Below are 24,345 nucleotides of genomic sequence, written 5' to 3' on the forward strand. Positions count from 1 at the left end.
CCTCCAGCCTTGCCGCCAAAAGTGGGGGCCGTGGCCGGAGGGGGCGGGCAACTCCACTAAGCTGGAGTGCCCTGCTGGGCTGTGACAAAGGGGTGAGCCTTTGAGGCTCACCGCCAGGTGTCACAGCTCCTGCCTGGGGGAGGTGTTAGCATCTCCACCCAGTGCAGGCTTTGTTACTGGCCTCAGAGTGACAAAGGCACTCTCCCCATGGGGCCAGCAACATGTCTCTAGTGTGGCAGGCTGCTGGAACTAGTCAGCCTACACAGACAGTCGGTTAAGTTTCAGGGGGCACCTCTAAGGTGCCCTCTGGGGTGTATTTTACAATAAAATGTACACTGGCATCAGTGTGCATTTATTGTGCTGAGAAGTTTGATACCAAACTTCCCTGTTTTCAGTGTAGCCATTATGGTGCTGTGGAGTTCGTGTTTGACAAACTCCCAGACCATATACTCTTATGGCTACCCTGCACTTACAATGTCTAAGGTTTTGTTTAGACACTGTAGGGGTACCATGCTCATGCACTGGTACCCTCACCTATGGTATAGTGCACCCTGCCTTAGGGCTGTAAGGCCTGCTAGAGGGGTGTCTTACCTATACTGCATAGGCAGTGAGAGGCTGGCATGGCACCCTGAGGGGAGTGCCATGTCGACTTACTCGTTTTGTCCTCACTAGCACACACAAGCTGGCAAGCAGTGTGTCTGTGCTGAGTGAGAGGTCTCCAGGGTGGCATAAGACATGCTGCAGCCCTTAGAGACCTTCCTTGGCATCAGGGCCCTTGGTACTAGAAGTACCAGTTACAAGGGACTTATCTGGCTGCCAGGGTCTGCCAATTGTGGATACAAAAGTACAGGTTAGGGAAAGAACACTGGTGCTGGGGCCTGGTTAGCAGGCCTCAGCACACTTTCAATTGTAAACATAGCATCAGCAAAGGCAAAAAGTCAGGGGGCAACCATGCCAAGGAGGCATTTCCTTACACAGTGAGAGGCTGGCATGGCACCCTGAGGGGAGTGCCATGTCGACTTACTCGTTTTGTTCTCACTAGCACACAGAAGCTGGCAAGCAGTGTGTCTGTGCTGAGTGAGAGGTCTCCAGGGTGGCATAAGACAAGCTGCAGCCCTTAGAGACCTTCCTTGGCATCAGGGCCCTTGGTACTAGAAGTACCAGTTACAAGGGACTTATCTGGATGCCAGGGTCTGCCAATTGTGGATACAAAAGTACAGGTTAGGGAAAGAACACTGGTGCTGGGGCCTGGTTAGCAGGCCTCAGCACACTTTCAATTGTAAACATAGCATCAGCAAAGGCAAAAAGTCAGGGGGCAACCATGCCAAGGAGGCATTTCCTTACATCCTCCATCTGCAAGATGGAGGATTTCTAAAAGTTAGAGTCACCTCAGCTCAGGACACCTTAGGGGCTGTCCTGACTGGTCAGTGACTCCTCCTTGTTATTCTCATTATTTTCTCCGGCCTTGCCGCCAAAAGTGGGGGCCGGGGCCGGAGGGGGCGGGCAACTCCACTAGCTGGAGTGTCCTGCGGTGCTGTCACAAAGGGGTGAGCCTTTGAGGCTCACCGCCAGGTGTTACAGCTCCTGCCTGGGGGAGGTGTTAGCATCTCCACCCAGTGCAGGCTTTGTTACTGGCCTCAGAGTGACAAAGGCACTCTCCCTATGGGGCCAGCAACATGTCTCTAGTGTGGCAGGCTGCTGGAACCAGTCAGCCTACACAGATAGTCGGTTAAGTTTCAGGGGGCACCTCTAAGGTGCCCTCTGTGGTGTATTTTACAATAAAATGTACACTGGCATCAGTGTGCATTTATTGTGCTGAGAAGTTTGATACCAAACTTCCCAGTTTTCAGTGTAGCCATTATGGTGCTGTGGAGTTCGTGTAAAACAGACTCCCAGACCATATACTCTTATGGCTACCCTGCACTTACAATGTCTAAGGTTTGGCTTAGACACTGTAGGGGCACAGTGCTCATGCACTGGTACCCTCACCTATGGTATAGTGCACCCTGCCTTAGGGCTGTAAGGCCTGCTAGAGGGGTGTCTTACCTATACTGCATAGGCAGTGAGAGGCTGGCATGGCACCCTGAGGGGAGTGCCATGTCGACTTACTCATTTTGTTCTCACTAGCACACACAAGCTGGTAAGCAGTGTGTCTGTGCTGAGTGAGGGGTCTCTAGGGTGGCATAATACATGCTGCAGCCCTTAGAGACCTTCCCTGGCATCAGGGCCCTTGGTACTAGAGGTACCAGTTACAAGGGACTTATCTGGATGCCAGGGTGTTCCAATTGTGGAATCAAAAGTACAGGTTAGGGAAAGAACACTGGTGCTGGGGCCTGGTTAGCAGGCCTCAGCACACTTTTAATTCAAAACATAGCATCAGCAAAGGCAAAAAGTCAGGGGGTAACCATGCCAAGGAGGCATTTCCTTACACCATATGTTTCAGTGAAGTCATTATATAGCTGGGTAACCTGGGTAACTCGTAATGACCAGTGCCCAGCACATACCTTAAGATGGCTTCCCTGTTCATTTGTAATATCTAGTAATGGAAGTAGATATCTCAGGAGCAAGTCTACCAATGTACATATGTCCTCTCACAAAATATAATGCTACCTGGTTTAAGGCTCTAAGGCCTGCTGTGGGGGTGACTTGCATATATAATATGCAATAACTTTAGCATGGTACACAATGAGTGTGCCATGTCGTGCTATAGCACATGGTTTGCAAGTGTCATGCAGCTGGCAATGGCAGTCTGCATGCAGAGGGTGGCATAATACATGCTGTGCAGCCCTTAGGAGCCCTCTTTAGTACTCATGCCCTAGGTACCGAGGCACCATTTACTAGGGATCTGCAGGGGTGCAAAGGTGTGTGCCAATTGTACACAATTACCTCATCTTCAAGAACGAGCAGTGGCACTGTGGACCTTGTTAGCGGGAACCCATTGCACCTTCAGTCAAAAAACACGGTACCAGTGGTAAAAGGTGTGGGTGACCATGTCAAAAAGGGTACTTTACTATGCTTTTCCCATCTGTTATTTGGTTTAGAAAATCTGCTCCGACTTAGTCGTAGTGACAATTGGCACCTGTCTTGCATGACACATTTTATGCTCACAAGACTTAGAGCTGTATGTTTAGATTTTTGTGTATGTACGGAGGATCCCTTCTCCTTTGTACTGTTTTCAAGCATGATTGTGGTAAAGTTAACAGTCTGTCATTTGTATTTTCACACCTTTTGTAAATTGGTGCCACCTATAATATGTCCTCCCTTAGGCAAATTTTTGCTAGCCTGATAAAAGCAGGGGCATTTTCCCACTGAAATCTTCATTAGAGTTCACCTGATTGCCCTGATCAGGTTTATGGAATGTAACTCTTCTCCTCATTGCCAACACCACATTAAGGGATGCCTTCACCACAGACTTAAGACTGCTTTGCACCTCAGAAGTTGGAGATCTCCAAAAGCCATGAGTTACGTGCTTTCAGCTTTTAGTTAAGATTTCCCCCAGCCTTGCTATCAAGTTGACTGTTCATAGCTTGACTTGGCCTATTGGGAAGTTCATCCACTTAACTTTTTTGAAGCAGGCCTGCTCTTTCATATATGCCTCCTCACTGGTTACCCGAGTGTTGAGGTCCTTCAGCTCCAATTCCTGTTGGTCTTTAGTCTTGTGAAGTGCTTCCAGTGATACCATGTTTTCTTGGGTTGCCTGACTTGTTCACCGAGAAGAGGTTTATGATTTGGTGTAGCCTTTAAAGTATTCTTGTATTTGTGAGTTGTTCATCTCACCAAGCAATCTCTTCATTGGTAAGGCCAACAAAGCAGCACTTGTCTTTTACTAAAAATATTTTTTTTGATTTTGTTACATATTATATAACATACATAAATGGGGAACAAGAAACCCAGCGTACAGCAGAGACTCCGTAAAGTTAGAGGGACTGAGTCAGCGTAGACACGTTCCCAAGGAAGGGTGAAATAAAGTTTATAAATCAACAATGTGGGGATTTTGAAGCAGTAGTCCAACGCCCATATTCTGTCACTGGCTTAGATAAACACAAATACATAAACCTCAAACAGAAGTGTAGGAAGTTGGCTCTGTATGCACTATTTCAAAGTAAGGAATAGTATGCACCGAGTCCAAGGGTTCCCCTTAGAGGTAAGATAGTGGCAAAAAGAGATAATACTAATGCTCTATTTTGTGGTAGTGTGGTCGAGCAGTAGGCTTATCAAAGGAGTAGTGTTAAGCATTTGTTGTACATACACACAGGCAATAAATGAGGAACACACACTCAGAGACAAATCCAGCCAATAGGTTTTGTTATAGAAAAATATATTTTCTTAGTTTATTTTAAGAACCACAGGTTCAAATTCTACATGTAATATCTCATTTGAAAGGTATTGCAGGTAAGTACTTTAGGAACTTTGAATCATTACATTAGCATGTATACTTTTTACATAAAACACAATAAGCTGTTTTAAAAGTGGACACAGTGCAATTTTCACAGTTCCTGGGGGAGGTAAGTTTTTGTTAGTTTTGTCAGGTAAGTCAATCACTTACAAGTCTCAGGTTTGGGTCCAAGGTAGCCCACCGTTGGAGGTTCAGAGCAACCCCAAAGTTACCACACCAGCAGCTCAGGGCCGGTCAGGTGCAGAGGTCAAAGAGGTGCCCAAAACGCATAGGCTTCAATGGAGAGAAGGGGGTGCCCCGGTTCCGGTCTGCCAGCAGGTAAGTACCCGCGTCTTCGGAGGGCAGACCAGGGGGGTTTTGTAGGGCACCGCGGGGGACACAAGTCCATACAAAGTACACCCTCAGCAGCGCTGGGGCGGCCGGGTGCAGTGTGCAAACAAGCGTCTGGTTCGCAATGTAAATCAATGGGAGACCAAGGGGTCTCTTCAGCGGTGCAGGCAGGCAAGGGGGGGGGCTCCTCGGGGTAGCCACCAACTGGGCAAGGGAGAGGGCCTCCTGGGGGGTCACTCCTGCACTGAAGTTCCGATCCTTCAGGTGCTGGGGGCTGCGGGTGCAGGGTCTTTTCCAGCCGTCTGGATTTTAGAGTCAGGCAGTCGCGGTCAGGGGGAGCCTCGGGATTCCCTCTGCAGGCGTCGCTGTGGGGGCTCAGGGGGGACAACTTTGGTTACTCACAGTCTCTGAGTCGCCGGAGGGTCCTCCCTGAGGTGTTGTTTCTCCACCAGTCGAGTCGGGGTCGCCGGGTGCAGTGTTGCAAGTCTCACGCTTCTTGCGGGGATTGCAGGGGTCTTTAAATCTGCTCCTCTGAAACAAAGTTGCAGTCTTTTTGGAGCAGGGCCGCTGTCCTCGGGAGTTTCTTGTTCCTCTTGAAGCAGGGCAGTCCTCTGAGGATTCAGAGGTCGCTGGTCCTGGAGAAAGCGTCGCTGGAGCAGGGTTCTTTAGAAGGCAGGAGACAGGCCGGTAGGACTGGGGCCAAAGCAGTTGGTGTCTTCTTTCTTCTTCTGCAGGGGTTTTTCAGCTCAGCAGTCTTCTTCTTCGGTAAGTTGCAGGAATCTAAATTCTTAGGTTCAGGGAAGCCCTTAAATACTAAATTTAAGGGCGAGTTTAGGTCTGGGGGGTTAGTAGCCAATGGCTACTAGCCCTGAGGGTGGGTACACCCTCTTTGTGCCTCCTCCCAAGGGGAGGGGGTCACATCCCTAATCCTATTGGGGAATCCTCCATCTGCAAGATGGAGGATTTCTAAAAGTTAGTCACCTCAGCTCAGGACACCTTAGGGGCTGTCCTGACTGGCCAGTGACTCCTCCTTGTTATTCTCATTATTTCCTCCGGCCTTGCCGCCAAAAGTGGGGGCCGTGGCCGGAGGGGGCGGGCAACTCCACTAGCTGGAGTGTCCTGCGGTGCTGGCACAAAGGGGTGAGCCTTTGAGGCTCACCGCCAGGTGGGACAGCTCCTGCCTGGGGGAGGTGTTAGCATCTCCACCCAGTGCAGGCTTTGTTACTGGCCTCAGAGTGACAAAGGCACTCTCCCCATGGGGCCAGCAACATGTCTCGGTTGTGGCAGGCTGCTGGAACTAGTCAGCCTACACAGATAGTCGGTTAAGGTTTCAGGGGACACCTCTAAGGTGCCCTCTGGGGTGTATTTTACAATAAAATCAGTGTGCATTTATTGTGCTGAGAAGTTTGATACCAAACTTCCCAGTTTTCAGTGTAGCCATTATGGTGCTGTGGAGTCCGTGTTTGACAGACTCCCACACCATATACTCTTATGGCTACCCTGCACTTACAATGTCTAAGGTTTGGCTTAGACACTGTAGGGGCACAGTACTCATGTACTGGTGCCCTCACCTATGGTATAGTGCACCCTGCCTTAGGGCTGTAAGGCCTGCTAGAGGGGTGACTTATCTATACTGCATAGGCAGTGTGAGGTTGGCATGGCACCCTGAGGGGAGTGCCATGTCGACTTACTCGTTTTGTTCTCACCAGCACACACAAGCTGGTAAGCAGTGTGTCTGTGCTGAGTGAGGGGTCCCCAGGGTGGCATAAGATATGCTGCAGCCCTTAGGGACCTTCCCTGGCATCAGGGCCCTTGGTACCAGGGGTACCAGTTACAAGGGACTTACCTGGATGCCAGGGTGTGCCAATTGTGGAATCAAAAGTACAGGTTAGGGAAAGAACACTGGTGCTGGGACCTGGTTAGCAGGCCTCAGCACACTTTTTCAATTCAAAACATAGCATCAGCAAAGGCAAAAAGTCAGGGGGTAACCATGCCAAGGAGGCATTTCCTTACAAGAAGTAACATGGAACTTATCTGAGTCCAGTCATTATCTGCATATATTCCCATGTGCCTAAATCATTAGAGGTGGGGGGAGGTATGCATAGATGCAGGAGTGTGGGCAGCCCCCTCAGCTACTGAGGAGATAGTAAACAGGTGAGCCGCTTAGCGGTCTGCCAGCTCAATCGAATAATTGCGGGGACATCAGGCACGGCAGTGTGAAGCATAGGTCATCTGACGTGCCACTTGTAATATATAACCTCCATTCCACATGTGTCTTGGTGTGTAAAGCAGTGGGGCACACTCCCAGCACTTGTCTCTCAGCCTCTTTTCTCTCCAGAATGAGTAGGCTATTGAAGGCAAATATTCTTTACTATACGCAGTGGTGTTTTTATTTTTATGAAAGCCTTTCCCTATTTTTGTGACGAGAGATGGCTCACCTTTGTGGTCTAGATTTCTTACAGCAGGAAGGGAATTCCACTATAGCACATTCAGTGTGGCAGCTCAATTGTGGTGAAGCGCCGCAGCATTGCTACCCAACTTCTATAGTTTGTAGTTGGGCTCTTTCTATCTTCCAATACTAGTCCATAGACTTGGGCAGAATTCTTCAGGGCTGTCACGTGCTGTTCAAAACATCTGCTGTGCTATCTGAATGATTTCAGTGTTTTTCAGTCCTATTGATTAAATGGAGAACAACTGGCTACATTGTCTTTTAATCACAGTACCTTGAGGCGCCCGCAGACAGTTTATCACTCTGCTACAGGTTATGCATGATGATATGGGAAGCAAGGCTAGTACCTGTTTGCTCTTTTGATACCTATATTTGCTCTGTTCCCTCCTTACGCCACTTCTATAGCCTTAGGGACATGGCTTAGGTGGCTCAAGATTTGAACCTAGTCTCTTCACTTCTTCTAGATTTATGGCTGCTCTCCCGACTGCTTCCACACCCTACAGTGGATGCAACCTAAGGCTGAGCAGTGACTATCACACCTACTAACATAAGGAAGATTCCAGCACACAGGTGTCTTTATTGGCCTTATCAGTGTAAGTTAAAAGTAGTTTTAGTGACAGTGTTGCCCACTAATTAAAGACCTCACTAGTTTTTTTGCAGGGATAGGGCCTGAGCTCTAATTTGTGGCAGCAAAACAGGAGACAGTTTGACCATCATTCAGCCGATTGTGCCGCATCCTGGGACTGGACATGTCCTTCAAACAGAGGGAATATGGTAGTGAGTTAGATTGGAGACTTAAGAGGTGTGTAATTAGAAGGACTAGAACAGCAGATGAGTTCTTAAAAGAAGCTGTGCGTAAGGTATTTATTGGGATCAGCATCTAGTGAAAATAGTTGGTTAGTGGCAGCAGTGTTGTAGGTGCTGCACTTGCAGTCAAAATATAGTTTCTGTGGTGGAATTTCACCAAATGAATTTGTGCTAAACTATTCTTGTAATCATGTTTTTGAAATCACCGAGCTCATTAGGAGATAAACAAGACTGTGGAATATAATTGAGTCCCTGATCCCATCACATAGGGACTGAATTCTGTTGGGCCTTGACCAGAAGCCAGCATGCTTGCCTTCATTTTTAATTTATTGGAGGTGTTTATTTATCTGTGTTTGAAACTGTAGGTTCATACTGCGGATGAGAAGTGAACCTCGAAAGCAACAGGAATAACATATACTTGTAAACTAAATGTTTTTTTAAAAACATTGTTGCCTATTATACCTTTAAAGCTTTCCAGCTAGCTTTCCAATACGAAAATGTACTTGTACCCTTTCCAGGATTCCTCAAGTACTGCTATATTTCAGTCATCATAGAAAATACCATTTAAAGCTCCTTTGGGCAAGAATATCCCAATAACATTCTGTGCTTGTAATTGTCTACAAACGCGTATTGACATCTGTTTACATATAGTTCAACAAGAGACTAAATATGCTTGCTTGCTAGCACTGTGTATTGTGTTCTATCTTCTTCATTGTGTTAATAGATTTGAGCGACAACTACTTTGGGAACAAGGATCCAAGCCGCCTCTCAAAAATGAACAGCACTTCGATACTTGAATGAGTGCATGTCATGCTTAACACAATCTTGAAATTAAAGATGTTTGAAGGTGGTTTGTCTGACATTGTCCAGCTGCAATTCGGTTTTTCCTTGGAATGGTTATTGAAATTTCTTCCACGCAAAAAATGAATATTGTAACAAAATTATTTAAATAATTATTTGTATTTCCTTATCAACATCACATTAGTTTCTGCCTGATGGGTTAATGTGTGATACAATTGTGTGAAGCAGCTAAAGCATATATGGCTTTGCAGGTGAACTGACATGGTAGTGTAATGGTAATGCTGCTCACATACCTGCTGTTTTTTTCTGCATGCAGACCCTTTACTTTTCTGTGTGAAGTCCCAGATTTGATGAGTACACTCCAGGGCATTGAGACTACATATGATACCACTGCCCTTCTGCGCTACCTGCTGCCAAATCTGGTGTATTCCGTCATCCAGCACAGCAGTGACGGTGAGTTCTCTGATGTTTTCTCCTTTCAGAGCTGACCAGTGAAGATTTTTATAGAGGATTATGTTCTCATGAAAAACTTGGTTCCAAAAATACCATTGTAACGAAACCTAGTTAACTGTTTTCCTTTTTTTTTTTTTAAATAAAAAGTTTGAAAAACGTAAGTGTTTTGAAAAGGGGGGGGGTACTGAGAGGATAGTGGTTAATGTAAAAGCCAGGTTAAGGATTATAGAATGAAGGTTAGTGTATGGATAAAGTTAATAATTATGTAAAGGTTTATTATCAAGGTTTATATGCTGGAGGAAATGCTTTTCGTAAAGGCATTTGTTTAATGTTTTAGCCCATCTGATTATTTTTTGTTTTAGAATTGTTTATAGTAGCTTGTTTTTAATTTTATTTATTTATTAAAATTATCCTTCATTCCATTGTGAATGCATAATAAATATTTAACTTATTTCCCAATTGTAATGGATATTTCTCCCTTCAAGTACCACAAATGAACCTTGGTCTGGAGTGTTAAACTGTATTTGGAAAATTAGAAGTTGCATCAGTTCAATGATGTCAGGTGCCTCTGTGTACCTTCAGATGCAGTGTGCAAGGCGACCCCCAGGCGTGATTTGGCAGATCCACAAAGGCATCAGGCGTGGCAGTGACTTCTCTTCCTGCACTCCACTAATGCAGGATCCGGAGTCTCTGAGTTTTACTCTGCTATTTCTATCTCATTTGTTCACTTTTGTGTGGCCCCAAATCCTTGGTGGTTTAGCCTGCTGTCATTGATAGATTCTAGTTTACTATCCACAGACCCAGTGTTTGTGGCGCTCAGGAAACGCCATGGCCATGATCTTGTAACAACTGCTTTCATTAATGCACTCCAAGGCTATTTCAGAGCGGCGGTTCATACCTTTTTGTGGAAATCTACAAGGCTGTTATTTGGAAGTTTGAATGGAAATTTAGGTAATTCTCCTTGAAGGTAATCTCAGAAAAAAATAGATAGCCTTAACACAAAAAGCACAGTAAGTACAAGAACCTCTCTGCTATCTCCAGCTCTGAATGTGGGGTGAAAAATAGAAGAGCTGTGCTTTTGATATCTCTTCTCATCCATTGCCTTCTCCTGTAGGTGAGCATTTTCCAGCATCTGTGCTTCTTTTGAATAGATTAAGGATTTTCAGATAGATTTGTCTGTTTTTAATACTCGGGGGCTGGGGTCCTACTCCCATGAAAACCATCTTTTCTTGCAGCCCTGGCAAGATGCCGACTTTCCCACTAACTGAACCATTCATTTGCCTTTAGAAAGAGAAGGTAGAATTTCATACAAACCCTTCGTTTTTTTAAAGTTATTTTTCACATTTGCAGTACTTACCAAACACTCGGCAGTTTGTCAGGAAAAGCCTTATAATGGATCCTCAACTAGGCACCTTGCTTCGAAATAGCCCTGTCAACTACTAAATGGACAAGCACCAGAATTAGAGAAGATCTGCTGCCTCCTGTCATGCGCCTTAGATACTACTATAGCGCACACACAAGGCCAAATAATATACACTAATGCAACCTACCACTTGCACTACTAATAAATCGGCTCATGCAATTACAAATTAGGTTCTTCTGTGTTGAAATCTTTGAGGTCATGGTGTGAATATAATACACTCCTTGACAGCGCTGCAAGGCCATAACATTAGAGCATTCACTCAACAAATGAACAAAACATAATCCAAGTGGCTTCTTTTACCAGTTCACACATTTTATATTTAGAGAGCTTTAAGATACTACATATACAAACTAAGACAAAAGAGTTCTGAATTGCTGCCAGACCAATAGTAATGTCCCAGCAGTAACGAATGTGATGGGGAACTGTTCTTAAGTATGTAGTTCTTTATTACCTTCTATCATGTAAGAAACCTTTATGGTCTAATAGTTGTTAAATAAATATGAGAAATCCTTTCTAGATAACAACTTGACTGTGCTGCTTCTCTGCTTTTGTCCCCAGGGGGATTGGAACATCCAGAAGTGTCAAATAAAGAGGTTTTTGCAACACTACTTATGGCGATAATTAAAGACATACCACTGCGGAATGGTTTAGACCAAGTTCTGGCTCGGTGAGTAAATGTTCTTTCTTTTAATTGCTAGTTGTACAATGTGTTTCTTCTTCTTTATTCTGTTCAGTGTGTGAACAAGGTTTTGCTGTTTAGCATGCATTTCAATGGATGATAGTGATGTGCACATTCAGAGCCAGATATACTACCCATCAAGGGACTTTGATACACGTGTCTTTCAAATTGACCCTTTTTTCTTTTCAAATTAACTCTCTCTCATGGTTGTTTTCCCATCCTTTGATGTTGATGTTTTGACAAGTGCCAGAGTTTAAGAAATTTGCGGTTTATGAAGGAATGCCATCTTAATGAAGTTATAAGTGTTAATTATGTCCACATAGCTTGGCTTTTGGGTTTTATTGTCCTAAATTTTCCTCGTACTTCCTTTTGACTTCAGTTGTTGATATTCTTAAGGAATGTGCTGAATGCATGTGTTACATTCCAGCTCACTTGATGAATGTGGTTGAATTGACCTAATATTGTCTGATATGTGTTGCTGTTTTATTCTTGAGTGTGTTGTACTTTATGGATTTAAATCTGGAGGCCGCTTAGATATCTTCTTCATGTTTAATAAAGACAAATTGCAAAGACTAAGATGACCTTTGTCTCGATCAAATGCAGAATAATTAAAGAAACGGGTATCATTAGTGGTGCTGTGCCTCTGTGTTTAGTTAAATGCGAATTATAATTGCTGTGGCTGCCATTTGAGAAGACCCTCATCTTTAAATTAGCCAACTTGCATACTCTGTATTTTACTAAGATGGTTTAGGGACTTTTGACAAATTTGCCATTTGTCCATCATTACAGTAGCTGTGCTTGCACGCCAAACAGGAAAACCCACCTCACCCTACACATAGACCAGGAAACCTCTCTCTTTAATCAGTAGCCATTTGATGGCTCTAGCATGCAGTTAGCCATCAGACTAATATTTCATTTGCTGAAAACATTGCATGGCCATGGTCAATTATGATAGTTTAACCATTTTGTGTAATGTTTTTGGTCATTGTTATGGTTAGTAGTACGTGTTTGCAATTAGTTTGTATACAACATGCAGTAGTTCAACAGTAAAGTTTGGCAGCTGTGGCATTTATAACATTTGATGTCTTTGTCTATCCAGTCTTTGCAAATCTCTCAATGTTTGCTGACACTAAGCTTATGTTACAGGTACACTGTTAGCAGTATGAAATGGAAATACTGAAATGTTCAGTCCTAGTTCTTCATTAAATTGGATGATGGTGGCTAGGCTGAAATAATAGAAAAGACTAATATTGAGGCTGTTTTTTACTGGTTTGTCTTGATAAATTGATGCAGTAGGGTAGTAGAATGTATGAAATGTTTTGCATTTATAGTATATTTCACACATGGTTGTTGTAATTGTGGTTACCCCTCTTTCATGATATGTGGGTGCTTTACAAAACGCAGTAGGGTAGTAGAACGTATAAAGTGTTTTGCAATTATAATTTATCTCACGCTTTGCAAATATAGTATATTTCACTCATGTTTCTTGTGATTGTGGTTACCCCTCTTTCAAGATATTTGGGTGCATTACAAAATTCACTCATTGGTCCTCATCCTTTGTATCTTGATGGATTGATATCCGATTTGGCACATCTACAGGACCAGTATCGTTGTGCTTTTTTGTCATTGAAGCACTGACTGGCGGTGTGCGATATGCGAGCGTGCTAAATCATTCAAGTGACGTTAATTTCACATTTGTTTCTTGATACATGATTTTTGATGTGTATTACAAACACTGTAAATAAACAGCATTCATTCAAGGGGCATTCAGTGTTTGTGTCTATTAGTACAGACCCTACAGTATTAAAATGAGAATTGCTCACTCTACCAACCCCTCCCCTGTCTCTGAAAATAACTTTGTGATGTTTTCCACATGTAGTGTTAAACTGGAAAGCGTTTGGAACAGTTATAATACATGTCTTTTTATTTTAATGCCTTAAATGGTGCATGGTAATTGTGCTCTTTTTTTTTAGGGCCTTTCTGGATGAGTATGTTGCTTACGGTATAGAAAACGGTGGCGATGAAAATAAGAAATCTGAGTTAAACAACCAACTTCTTCCTTTCATTAGACTTTTGGAAGCAAAGTATGTTGATTATGTTTGTCTTTGAAATTTTACCTTTGAAATTATCTTTTGTGTTACTTAATGGTACTTGCAGTTTTTTGACTGGGCCCTGGTGTGATTTTCTTACCCTCTGTGAGAACAACTGTTGGTGTAGACATTTGTGTGGGGAATGCTTGAATGAATCTTTATGAAAAAGTTTACTCATATTTAACATTATCTATTTTCTATTTTGGAGTTTGGCAGGGCGATTAGTCCGTCTCAGTAGGGTCAATAGCTCAGGTGGTTCCAGTCCAGTTGGTACAGGGCCAATAGGTATTTTACAAAGATTGCTTAAATAGTTGCCACTAAAAGCCCAACTTATTGGTAGTCGCAATACAGAAGTCAAAGATTGAATGACAATGAAGTTGCCCTCAAGCTTGGTCATACAAAAGCAGTGTGAGGAACCTTGCATTGCTGTTGACAATTTAGGATATAGCCAGTCTTAGGTATCCTGTGCTCTAATTAATGCACCTCATCTACAATAATGAGTCAAAAAAGAGAAATTATATGGAACCCAACTTGGTTGTTTTTGGTGATACAATGAGACACAGTAGTACTAATTAGGTGTGAATACCAATATGGTACCCTTGAGGACTGTGTGTTTACAGAGGCATTTTTACCCTCCTCCATCTGAGGCTTTATAACATCCCAAAATTCAGGAGCACCAAATATAGATTAGTGGGGTGAGTAATCCCCTATGCATGGTTATTGTTGTTTGCCCTGACTAATGGGGATAGGACTTTGACTGTACACAAGGTACAATTGAGATACAGGGCATTATAGTTGGTCCTGAAAAAAGTCTTGGACCATTAGAGGTTGTAAGTCAAAGTGCTGAAACATGTCTACCACACGGAGGGTGTCGGGACACTATTTCTCACAAAACACCCTAGTCATGTTTTTTAATATACCACTGGAACTCGCAAATAAAGGGATACTTGGGTGTTCTTAAAGTATTTTTATTTTTTAAGTCCTCTGTTAGGAAATATTCCTGGAATATTTGAGCCCACTCTGATTTATATATACCCGATAATGAAGCATGCCAGTAATAAAGTGGGTGAACTTCTAAAACAATACAATACATCTAAGGCAAATCCTCTGCAATTTGTTGTATTTGGGCTCACTTAATATTGTATATGAGGTCCATTTAATTAGGGCACAGGATACCCAAGTGTGGATCGGAGTTAACTAGAGAGAATATCATGTGCCCTATCAAATTATTCTCTATTCCCATCCCTGGAGCAAAAAACGTTTCGGTTCTGACCGAGGTCATTGTCTTGGACAATATCCAACACCATATTCAGAAGCTCTCACTTTATAAAACTCATGTGCAACTGAAAAATGTTTCCTTCCCTTTTGATGGCATTTACTGTGATAGGGCAGTACAAATGTGGAATTAATCAAAGGAAAAATTGGTACATGTTGATGCCCCAAACTCTATTTTTTACTGTAGATGGTCACTAGTTACATTTTCCTGAGCAGTAAAGCAATAATGTAAAATATACGAACACAAAGGTGCCTGAATGCATTCTCAAACGGCATGATCTGAGTGGAGCATTAAGCAATTGCTGTGGAATAATTAAGTCCTTATCTTCCACCAATCACCTTTACCCCCTTTCCCAGATTTGTTTCAAACCATTTTTCACTTGCTGTGTTACCATCTTGCCGTGAAGGCTACTTCGTAATGTGATCAAGCTTTCACCAGTCCAGAAGTATTTTTGTAAAATGTAATTCATTCTGCCATCTAGTGACTTCTGTTGGAGTAGTGTTTCTAATGGCTTTCAGTTAACTAACTGAAGGAATACGTTTGATGACATATGTTTACAGAAAACACAGTCATATAACTTTATCTACTTCAGTCTTATTAAATGCAGTAAATAAGATGTGTTGGTATCGGCTTAGTAAATTTACAGATCACAAATATGCTGCCAGTAGTAGACTTTCACTGCCAGCTGCCATAGACATATGAGCACCGTGTTTGGCCTTGAAATCCCAAAAGGTTTTCTTTCATTGTCTTAAAAGATCGAGCATTCTTATCCTAAAAGGCACAATGGCAAGCGATTTGCCTTAAATGTTTTAAATGCTCTCCTTTGTGAGAGAACCCTACTGAATTTCAGCAGGGAAGAGTTTCCCATGCTGTCAATTCTCTGGGTCCGGAGGGGATTCTTAAATCCAAGGCAATCCTTGTGGTACATATTGGCCATCTGTGGAACAAATGGACTGTATTGCTAAGAACTACTTCTTACTACTTTGACTTTCTGGGGATAGCAAGGTCGAGCAGGCAAGTAGACCTACTTTTAAATGAAGGATTAGAAACCCACTTCTAGTTAACTTAAATGATGCTCAATAAGTAGAATGTCTAGTTTGTGCGGTTTCAAAATTAAGAACTTTACCTACAGAAGGGTTCTGTAAATATGCTGTAGCCCACAATTAAAATGGCTCTCATTCTAATGTAGGCATTTTCACTTTAGCAGATAGCACCTAAGTTCTGATTGTGCATATTACTGCAAAGTAAGTGGGGAAGCATCTGAGTTTTGTACAGGTGCAATTGGGTGCTGGATTTTGACTTTTGGGACAAGTTGCTATGGCAGGGCCCCATTGCTGTAGGGCAGTGGTTCCCAACCTTTTGACTCCTGAGGACCCCCAATGAATCATTACTGGAAGCCGGGGACCCCCAGCAATTTGTACAATTTAATTTTCAAACATTAAAACAGTAATTCGCAAAAAATATAACAAGTACACATCAAACAAGTACTCAAATTACTAAAGATAAAATTATTTTATATTGAAAAAATATGCAAAAGTCAAAACATTTTACTGGAAAGGTTGACGCTGCATTTCGGCAACTACCTTTTCAATGTTTGGTTTTTATTTAGGAAAGGTGAATCCTCAGGTCAGATTCTACATTTCCAGAGCGATTTGGTTTTATTTTTTAGGTATGCAGGATCTGAGAAAGCTTTTTCACATAAACTAGTGAAGGGGAAAGGAAGTAAACCATAAGGGCCTCTCATCTCTCCCTAGCCTCTCTGTCACATGTATTTCATTTGTTTTATAGCACCTCTCATACCACTGTAGGGTGTCAGGGCACTGTACAGGGGACTTACAAGGTGTAGGATTCACATGTCATCCACACTGGTAGGCATTTTCTAAGAGTGCTTGGTCCCGAGAAGTACAAATTTAGGATTCAGAACATAGCACAGTGATTATCAATGACGTTGGCAAGAAGAACGTATTTCTACACAAGCAAACCTTTTTTAGCAGTATAAGGAAAATGAAACACTAGGAAAAAAAACAACTTTCTAATTTGTGCCATGCTGTTTGCATGCAGCTCTTTAATGGCAGTTCACAGCTCATTGTGCTAGATTAAGATTATGAACTGCACCGTAACAAAAGAATCTCTGTGACAAAAGCAGTAACCCACTGTGCCATGCACATAAAATACTGTTTTTTCCAATATACACGTTCTTTGCAGCAGGCATATTAACCACCTGTGCTATCTTTGAGTCAAAACTGCAACTAGACAAAGCTCCCATCTCACTTCAGAAGATACATTAGTCACTTGAGTTAGCTTGACGTTTTAATTGTTGCTGTACAAGGAGCTTTGCAGTGGGTTTAAAACTGCTCAACAAATGAAGTAATAAAAATGAAAACACGCACGCAGAGAAGTGCCTTTCTCCTAGCCCAGGCCTGCGGACCCCCTGGGAATGTGTCACGGACCCCTTGGGGTCTGCGGACCACAGGTTGGGAACCACTGCTGTAGGGGATTTCTGGGCACAGTGAGAAGGTGCAGAGGCACACCTGCATGCCAGCGAGGGTGAGTACTCTTTGAGAATAGGAATGAGGGCACTTTTTTGACACGGAAACAGAAAATGTGAGTATTACACATCCGGAAAAGGGGAAGGTATTAGATGGTGGGAGGAAGAGGGAGAGGGATAATATATATGTATTACATTTGCTTACACTTTTATCGTAATTCCACTGATAGAATGGTGATCAGAAATAAGACTAATATACCTGTGAGACAAACAGTTTCTGTTTCCAAAGCAAATGTGTACAGTACAGCACCATTGTATCTGGAGGCCCCAGTTGTTATCTTAGCTTGGTGTGACATGATTCATTTTGTTCTAATTGCTTGTGTTTCATTTGGGGTTTTTGGCAGGTATCCACAGTCTCTAGACTTGGTGTTGGAAAAGCATCTGAAGGATGTCAAAAATAAAACGGAGCAAGACGTTTTTCACCAGTTCATTTCCTTGTCCACAAGTGGTGGAAAGTATCAGGTAAAAACCAGCAGCCAGAATTTGTTACAAAGTTACAACGGTCAGAACGTTTGTAGTTGGGGTAATGAATATACCATATCATGTTAATTTTCTGAAAAAGCAGCAATTTAAATTTGGTTTCAAAATGTAGCAGAAGTAGTTTACAGGGACTGGGTTTAAGAAAGAAGGGAGGGGCTCCATGTCTAGTTTGAGGATCTGAGAAGTCTATTAGAGTGTATATAGTGGACCTCGTAAGTGATATGGTGTGGTGGGGTAAGGCTCCATGGGAAGCTGAGGATGAAGTCATTGAAAGGGTAGACCAGCAATAATTGTACCAAAGTGCTTTCTTGGAGGCAGTGTAAGAAACTGCACACAGAGACGACCCAAGGTCTTTTTTCTTAGGCTTAAAGATTTGTTGGACATGAAAATTTTTGACAATGAAGTTTAAGAATGATCCTGCAAGGCACACAAAGAAGAGAGTATCAGCACAATCAGTCCTAGAGTTCATGCACTTTCTGATGACCATAAGCTCTCTTTTTTGGGGGGGGAAAGGCACGATGTATCACATGCCCCATCTCCATGCCCCCACTTGTACTTATGTTAGTCTCCCCATGTTTTAGAGTTCTGGCCTCCTTTTTTTACCCTGTCTAATTCTTGTAGTCCTGTACTACGTTTTTGTTATCCAGGTTTCATGTCTGGGTGCCAAGCCAACCTTTTTCATCTTTTATATTCTTTGTGCTCATCACTCTGTAACTTCCTGTAGACAAGACTGTTTTTGTGCCCATATTACTAGATGTATGTTCTTATGTCCATGCATCTGTCAGTGTTTGCTTTCCTCCGCCCATATCCTCGTGACCATATATCTGTTTATATGTTCCTGTTGCCAGAGTCTTGCTTTCCTGTGCTCCCCATCCTACAGCCAGTGTCTGTCTTTCACTAGCCATGCTTGTTTCTCTTGGTGTGCCTCCATCTGTATTCTGGTTTACATGCTTCTCTGTCTGTGTAGTACCATGCCCTTTTGCATTTGCAAGTGACTATCTTCAAGTTCCTGTTCTAATCTAGGACTCTATTCATCTTCCTTTGACTTTTTCCTTTGACTTTTTTCTGCTACTCTCTCTTTATCTATGTCTCTGTGTTTGCCCTACATACCAGTTTTTGTAGTAAGGGGTTTGCTGAATTAAGTGCTCATTTTTTATTTTCAGTTGTTAGAAGATTCTGACACCTCCCTGCTACTCAGTTTGAATCATCCACAAGCTGCAGTCCGACACCTTGCACTTCAGCATCTTAAAGAGATCATTGAAACATCAAAGGTGAGGTGTTTTTATTTGTCCACCACTTTCATCTGGTGCAGACATTACTACAGGTATCAGAGCACCTCATATGTGGGTAAATATTTTCAACGTGTGATGTAACAAATAAAATAGAATGATTAGTGGAAAGATCAATGGAGCCGTATAATTTCATACTATTAAAAACAAAGATCCAAAAATGGCTTCAGCTTATTCATAAAGTTTGATAGAGTTGTTGCAAGACACAGATGTACGGGGATCATTGTTCAAACCTTGAATACATTATACAAATGTAAGGAAATGCCTCCTTGGCATGGTTGCCCCCTGACTTTTTGCCTTTGCTGATGCTATGTTTACAATTGAAAGTGTGCTGAGGTCTGCTAACCAGGCCCCAGCACCAGTGTTCTTTCCCTAACCTGTACTTTTGTATCCACAATTGGCAGACCCTGGCATCCAGATAAGTCCCTTGTAACTGGTACTTCTAGTACCAAGGGCCCTGATGCCAAGGAAGGTCTCTAAGGGCTGCAGCATGTCTTATGCCACCCTGGAGACCTCTCACTCAGCACAGACACACTGCTTGCCAGCTTGTGTGTGCTAGTGAGGACAAAACGAGTAAGTCGACATGGCACTCCCCTCAGGGTGCCATGCCAGCCTCTCACTGCCTATGCAGTATAGGTAAGACACCCCTCTAGCAGGCCTTACAGCCCTAAGGCAGGGTGCACTATACCATAGGTGAGGGTACCAGTGCATGAGCATGGTACCCCTACAGTGTCTAAACAAAACCTTAGACATTGTAAGTGCAGGGTAGCCATAAGAGTATATGGTCTGGGAGTCTGTCAAACACGAACTCCACAGCACCATAATGGCTACACTGAAAACTGGGAAGTTTGGTATCAAACTTCTCAGCACAATAAATGCACACTGATGCCAGTGTACATTTTATTGTAAAATACACCACAGAGGGCACCTTAGAGGTGCCCCCTGAAACTTAACCGACTATCTGTGTAGGCTGACTAGTTTTAGCAGCCTGCCACAAACCGAGACATGTTGCTGGCCCCATGGGGAGAGTGCCTTTGTCACTCTGAGGCCAGTAACAAAGCCTGCACTGGGTGGAGATGCTAACACCTCCCCCAGGCAGGAGCTGTGACACCTGGCGGTGAGCCTCAAAGGCTCACCCCTTTGTCACAGCCCAGCAGGGCACTCCAGCTTAGTGGAGTTGCCCGCCCCCTCCGGCCACGGCCCCCACTTTTGGCGGCAAGGCTGGAGGGAACAAAGAAAGCAACAAGGAGGAGTCACTGGCCAGTCAGGACAGCCCCTAAGGTGTCCTGAGCTGAGGTGACTCTGACTTTTAGAAATCCTCCATCTTGCAGATGGAGGATTCCCCCAATAGGGTTAGGATTGTGACCCCCTCCCCTTGGGAGGAGGCACAAAGAGGGTGTACCCACCCTCAGGGCTAGTAGCCATTGGCTACTAACCCCCCAGACCTAAACACGCCCTTAAATTTAGTATTTAAGGGCTACCCTGAACCCTAGAAAATTAGATTCCTGCAACTACAAGAAGAAGGACTGCCCAGCTGAAAACCCCTGCAGCGGAAGACCAGAAGACGACAACTGCCTTGGCTCCAGAAACTCACCGGCCTGTCTCCTGCCTTCCAAAGATCCTGCTCCAGCGACGCCTTCCAAAGGGACCAGCGACCTCGACATCCTCTGAGGACTGCCCCTGCTTCGAAAAGACAAGAAACTCCCGAGGACAGCGGACCTGCTCCAAGAAAAGCTGCAACTTTGTTTCCAGCAAACTTTAAAGAACCCTGCAAGCTCCCCGCAAGAAGCGTGAGACTTGCAACACTGCACCCGGCGACCCCGACTCGGCTGGTGGCGATCCAACACCTCAGGAGGGACCCCAGGACTACTCTGATACTGTGAGTACCAAAACCTGTCCCCCCTGAGCCCCCACAGCGCCGCCTGCAGAGGGAATCCCGAGGCTTCCCCTGACCGCGACTCGTTGAACCTAAAGTCCCGACGCCTGGGAGAGACCCTGCACCCGCAGCCCCCAGGACCTGAAGGACCGGACTTTCACTGGAGAAGTGACCCCCAGGAGTCCCTCTCCCTTACCCAAGTGGAGGTTTCCCCGAGGAATCCCCCCCTTGCCTGCCTGCAGCGCTGAAGAGATCCCGAGATCTCTCATAGACTAACATTGCGAACCCGACGCTTGTCTCTACACTGCACCCGGCCGCCCCCGCGCCGCTGAGGGTGAAATTTCTGTGTGGGCTTGTGTCCCCCCCGGTGCCCTACAAAACCCCCCTGGTCTGCCCTCCGAAGACGCGGGTACTTACCTGCAAGCAGACCGGAACCGGGGCACCCCCTTCTCTCCATTCTAGCCTATGCGTTTTGGGCACCACTTTGAACTCTGCACCTGACCGGCCCTGAGCTGCTGGTGTGGTGACTTTGGGGTTGCTCTGAACCCCCAACGGTGGGCTACCTTGGACCAAGAACTGAACCCTGTAAGTGTCCTACTTACCTGGTAAAACTAACAAAAACTTACCTCCCCCAGGAACTGTGAAAATTGCACTAAGTGTCCACTTTTAAAACAGCTATTTGTGAATAACTTGAAAAGTATACATGCAATTTTTATGATTTGAAGTTCCTAAAGTACTTACCTGCAATACCTTTCGAATGAGCTATTACATGTAGAATTTGAACCTGTGGTTCTTAAAATAAACTAAGAAAAGATATTTTTCTATATAAAAACCTATTGGCTGGATTTGTCTCTGAGTGTGTGTACCTCATTTATTGTCTATGTGTATGTACAACAAATGCTTAACACTACTCCTTGGATAAGCCTACTGCTCGACCACACTACCACAAAATAGAGCATTAGTATTATCTATTTTTACCACTATTTTACCTCTAAGGGGAACCCTTGGACTCTGTGCATGCTATTCCTTACTTTGAAATAGCACATACAGAGCCAACTTCCTACATTGGTGGATCAGCGGTGGGGTACAAGACTTTGCATTTGCTGGACTACTCAGCCAATACCTGATCACACGACAAATTCCAAAATTGTCATTAGAAATCGATTTTTGCAATTTGAAAAGTTTTCTAAATTCTTAAAAGACCTGCTAGGGCCTTGTGTTAGATCCTGTTTAGCATTTCTTTTAGAGTTTAAAAGTTTGTTAAAAGTTTGAATTAGATTCTAGAATCAGTTTTAGTTTCTTAAAAAGTATTCCAACTTTTAGAAGCATAATGTCTAGCACAGATGTGAATGTGGTGGAACTCGACACCACACCTTACCTCCATCTACAGATGAGAGAGCTAAGGTCACTCTGTAAACTAAAGAAAATAACAATGGGCCCCAAACCTACCAAAATACAGCTCCAGGAGCTTTTGGCAGAGTTTGAAAAGGCCAACCCCTCTGAGGGTGGCAACTCAGAGGAAGAGGATAGTGACTTGGAGGACAATTCCCCCCTACCAATCCTATCTAGGGAGAACAGGGTCCCTCAAACCCTGACTCCTAAAATAATAGTCAGAGATGCTGGTTCCCTCACAGGAGAGACCAACACCTCTGAAATCACTGAGGATAGCCCCAGTGAAGAGGACATCCAGTTAGCCAGGATGGCCAAAAGATTGGCTTTGGAAAGACAGATCCTAGCCATAGAGAGGGAAAGACAAGAGATGGGCCTAGGACCCATCAATGGTGGCAGCAACATAAATAGGGTCAGAGATTCTCCTGACATGTTGAAAATCCCTAAAGGGATTGTAACTAAATATGAAGATGGTGATGACATCACCAAATGGTTCACCGCTTTTGAGAGGGCTTGTGTAACCAGAAAAGTGAACAAATCTCACTGGGGTGCTCTCCTTTGGGAAATGTTCACAGGAAAGTGTAGGGATAGACTCCTCACACTCTCTGGACAAGATGCAGAATCTTATGACCTCATGAAGGGTACCCTGATTGAGGGCTTTGGATTCTCCACTGAGGAGTACAGGATTAGGTTCAGGGGGGCTCAAAAATCCTCGAGCCAGACCTGGGTTGACTTTGTTGACTACTCAGTGAAAACACTAGATGGTTGGATTCAAGGCAGTGGTGTAAGTAATTATGATGGGCTGTACAATTTATTTGTGAAGGAACACCTGTTAAGTAATTGTTTCAATGATAAACTGCATCAGCATCTGGTAGACCTAGGACCAATTTCTCCCCAAGAATTGGGAAAGAAGGCGGACCATTGGGTCAAGACAAGGGTGTCCAAGACTTCAACAGGGGGTGACCAAAAGAAAGGGGTCACAAAGACTCCCCAGCAGAAGGGTGATGAGACAACCAAAACTAAAAATAGTAAAGAGTCTTCTACAGGCCCCCAAAAACCTGCACAGGAGGGTGGGCCCAGAGCCTCTTCACAAAACAATGGGTACAAGGGTAAAAACTTTGATCCCAAAAAGGCCTGGTGTCATAGCTGTAAACAGCATGGACACCAAACTGGAGACAAGGCCTGTCCCAAGAAAGGTTCCACTCCAAACTCCCATCCAGGTAACACTGGTATGGCTAGTCTCCAAGTGGGATCAACAGTGTGCCCAGAGCAAATCAGGGTCCACACTGAAGCTACTCTAGTTTCTGAGGGTGGGGTGGATTTAGCCACACTAGCTGTCTGGCCGCCTAACATGCAAAAATACAGACAGCAACTCTTAATTAATGGGACTAGAATAGAGGGCCTGAGGGATACAGGTGCCAGTGTCACCATGGTGACAGAGAAACTGGTTTCCCCTGGCCAATACCTGACTGGAAAAACCTACACAGTCACCAACGCTGACAATCAGAGAAAAGTACATCCCATGGCAATGGTTACTTTAGAATGGGGAGGGGTCAATGGCCTGAAACAGGTGGTGGTCTCCTCAAATATCCCAGTGGACTGTCTGCTTGGAAATGACCTGGAGTCCTCAGCATGGGCTGAGGTAGAGCTAAAAACCCATGCAGCAATGCTGGGTATCCCTGAACTGGTGTGTGTGAAAACAAGAGCACAGTGCAAGGCACAGGGTGAAAAAGTAGAGCTGGAGTCTGGAAAAATGGCCCAGCCTACCAAGAGAACAGGAAAGTCAGTTGGGAAACCAACTGCAACACAGCAAAAGAAAGGGAACCTCTCTTCTCAGGAAGAAGTTCTGCCCTCTGAGGGAACTGAGCCTTTGGAGCTTGAACCTTATCAGGTTGAGCTCTTAGGCCCAGGGGGACCCTCAAGGGAAGAGCTGTGTAAGGGACAAGAAACCTGTCCCTCTCTTGAAGGCCTTAGGCAGCAAGCTGCTGAAGAGTCCAAAGGCAAGAAAAGTGGAACACATAGGGTCTATTGGGAAGATGGGCTCCTGTACACTGAGGCC

The 24,345-nt window shown here is 44.1% G+C and overlaps 1 protein-coding gene across 1 annotated transcript in view; it reads left to right on the plus strand.

The window, feature by feature from the left end:
* HEATR1 (HEAT repeat containing 1) overlaps positions 1-24,345 on the plus strand; it is a 710,058-nt gene that overhangs the window by 124,682 nt on the left and 561,031 nt on the right. The window contains exons 8-12 of the mRNA XM_069234483.1: positions 9,100-9,236; positions 11,218-11,326; positions 13,312-13,422; positions 17,597-17,714; positions 18,896-19,003. Coding sequence (XP_069090584.1) covers positions 9,100-9,236; positions 11,218-11,326; positions 13,312-13,422; positions 17,597-17,714; positions 18,896-19,003 — 583 coding nt within the window. The remainder of the gene's footprint in view (positions 1-9,099; positions 9,237-11,217; positions 11,327-13,311; positions 13,423-17,596; positions 17,715-18,895; positions 19,004-24,345) is intronic.

This window comes from Pleurodeles waltl, chromosome 5 (genome assembly GCF_031143425.1).
Source record: "Pleurodeles waltl isolate 20211129_DDA chromosome 5, aPleWal1.hap1.20221129, whole genome shotgun sequence".
NCBI lineage: Eukaryota > Metazoa > Chordata > Amphibia > Caudata > Salamandridae > Pleurodeles > Pleurodeles waltl.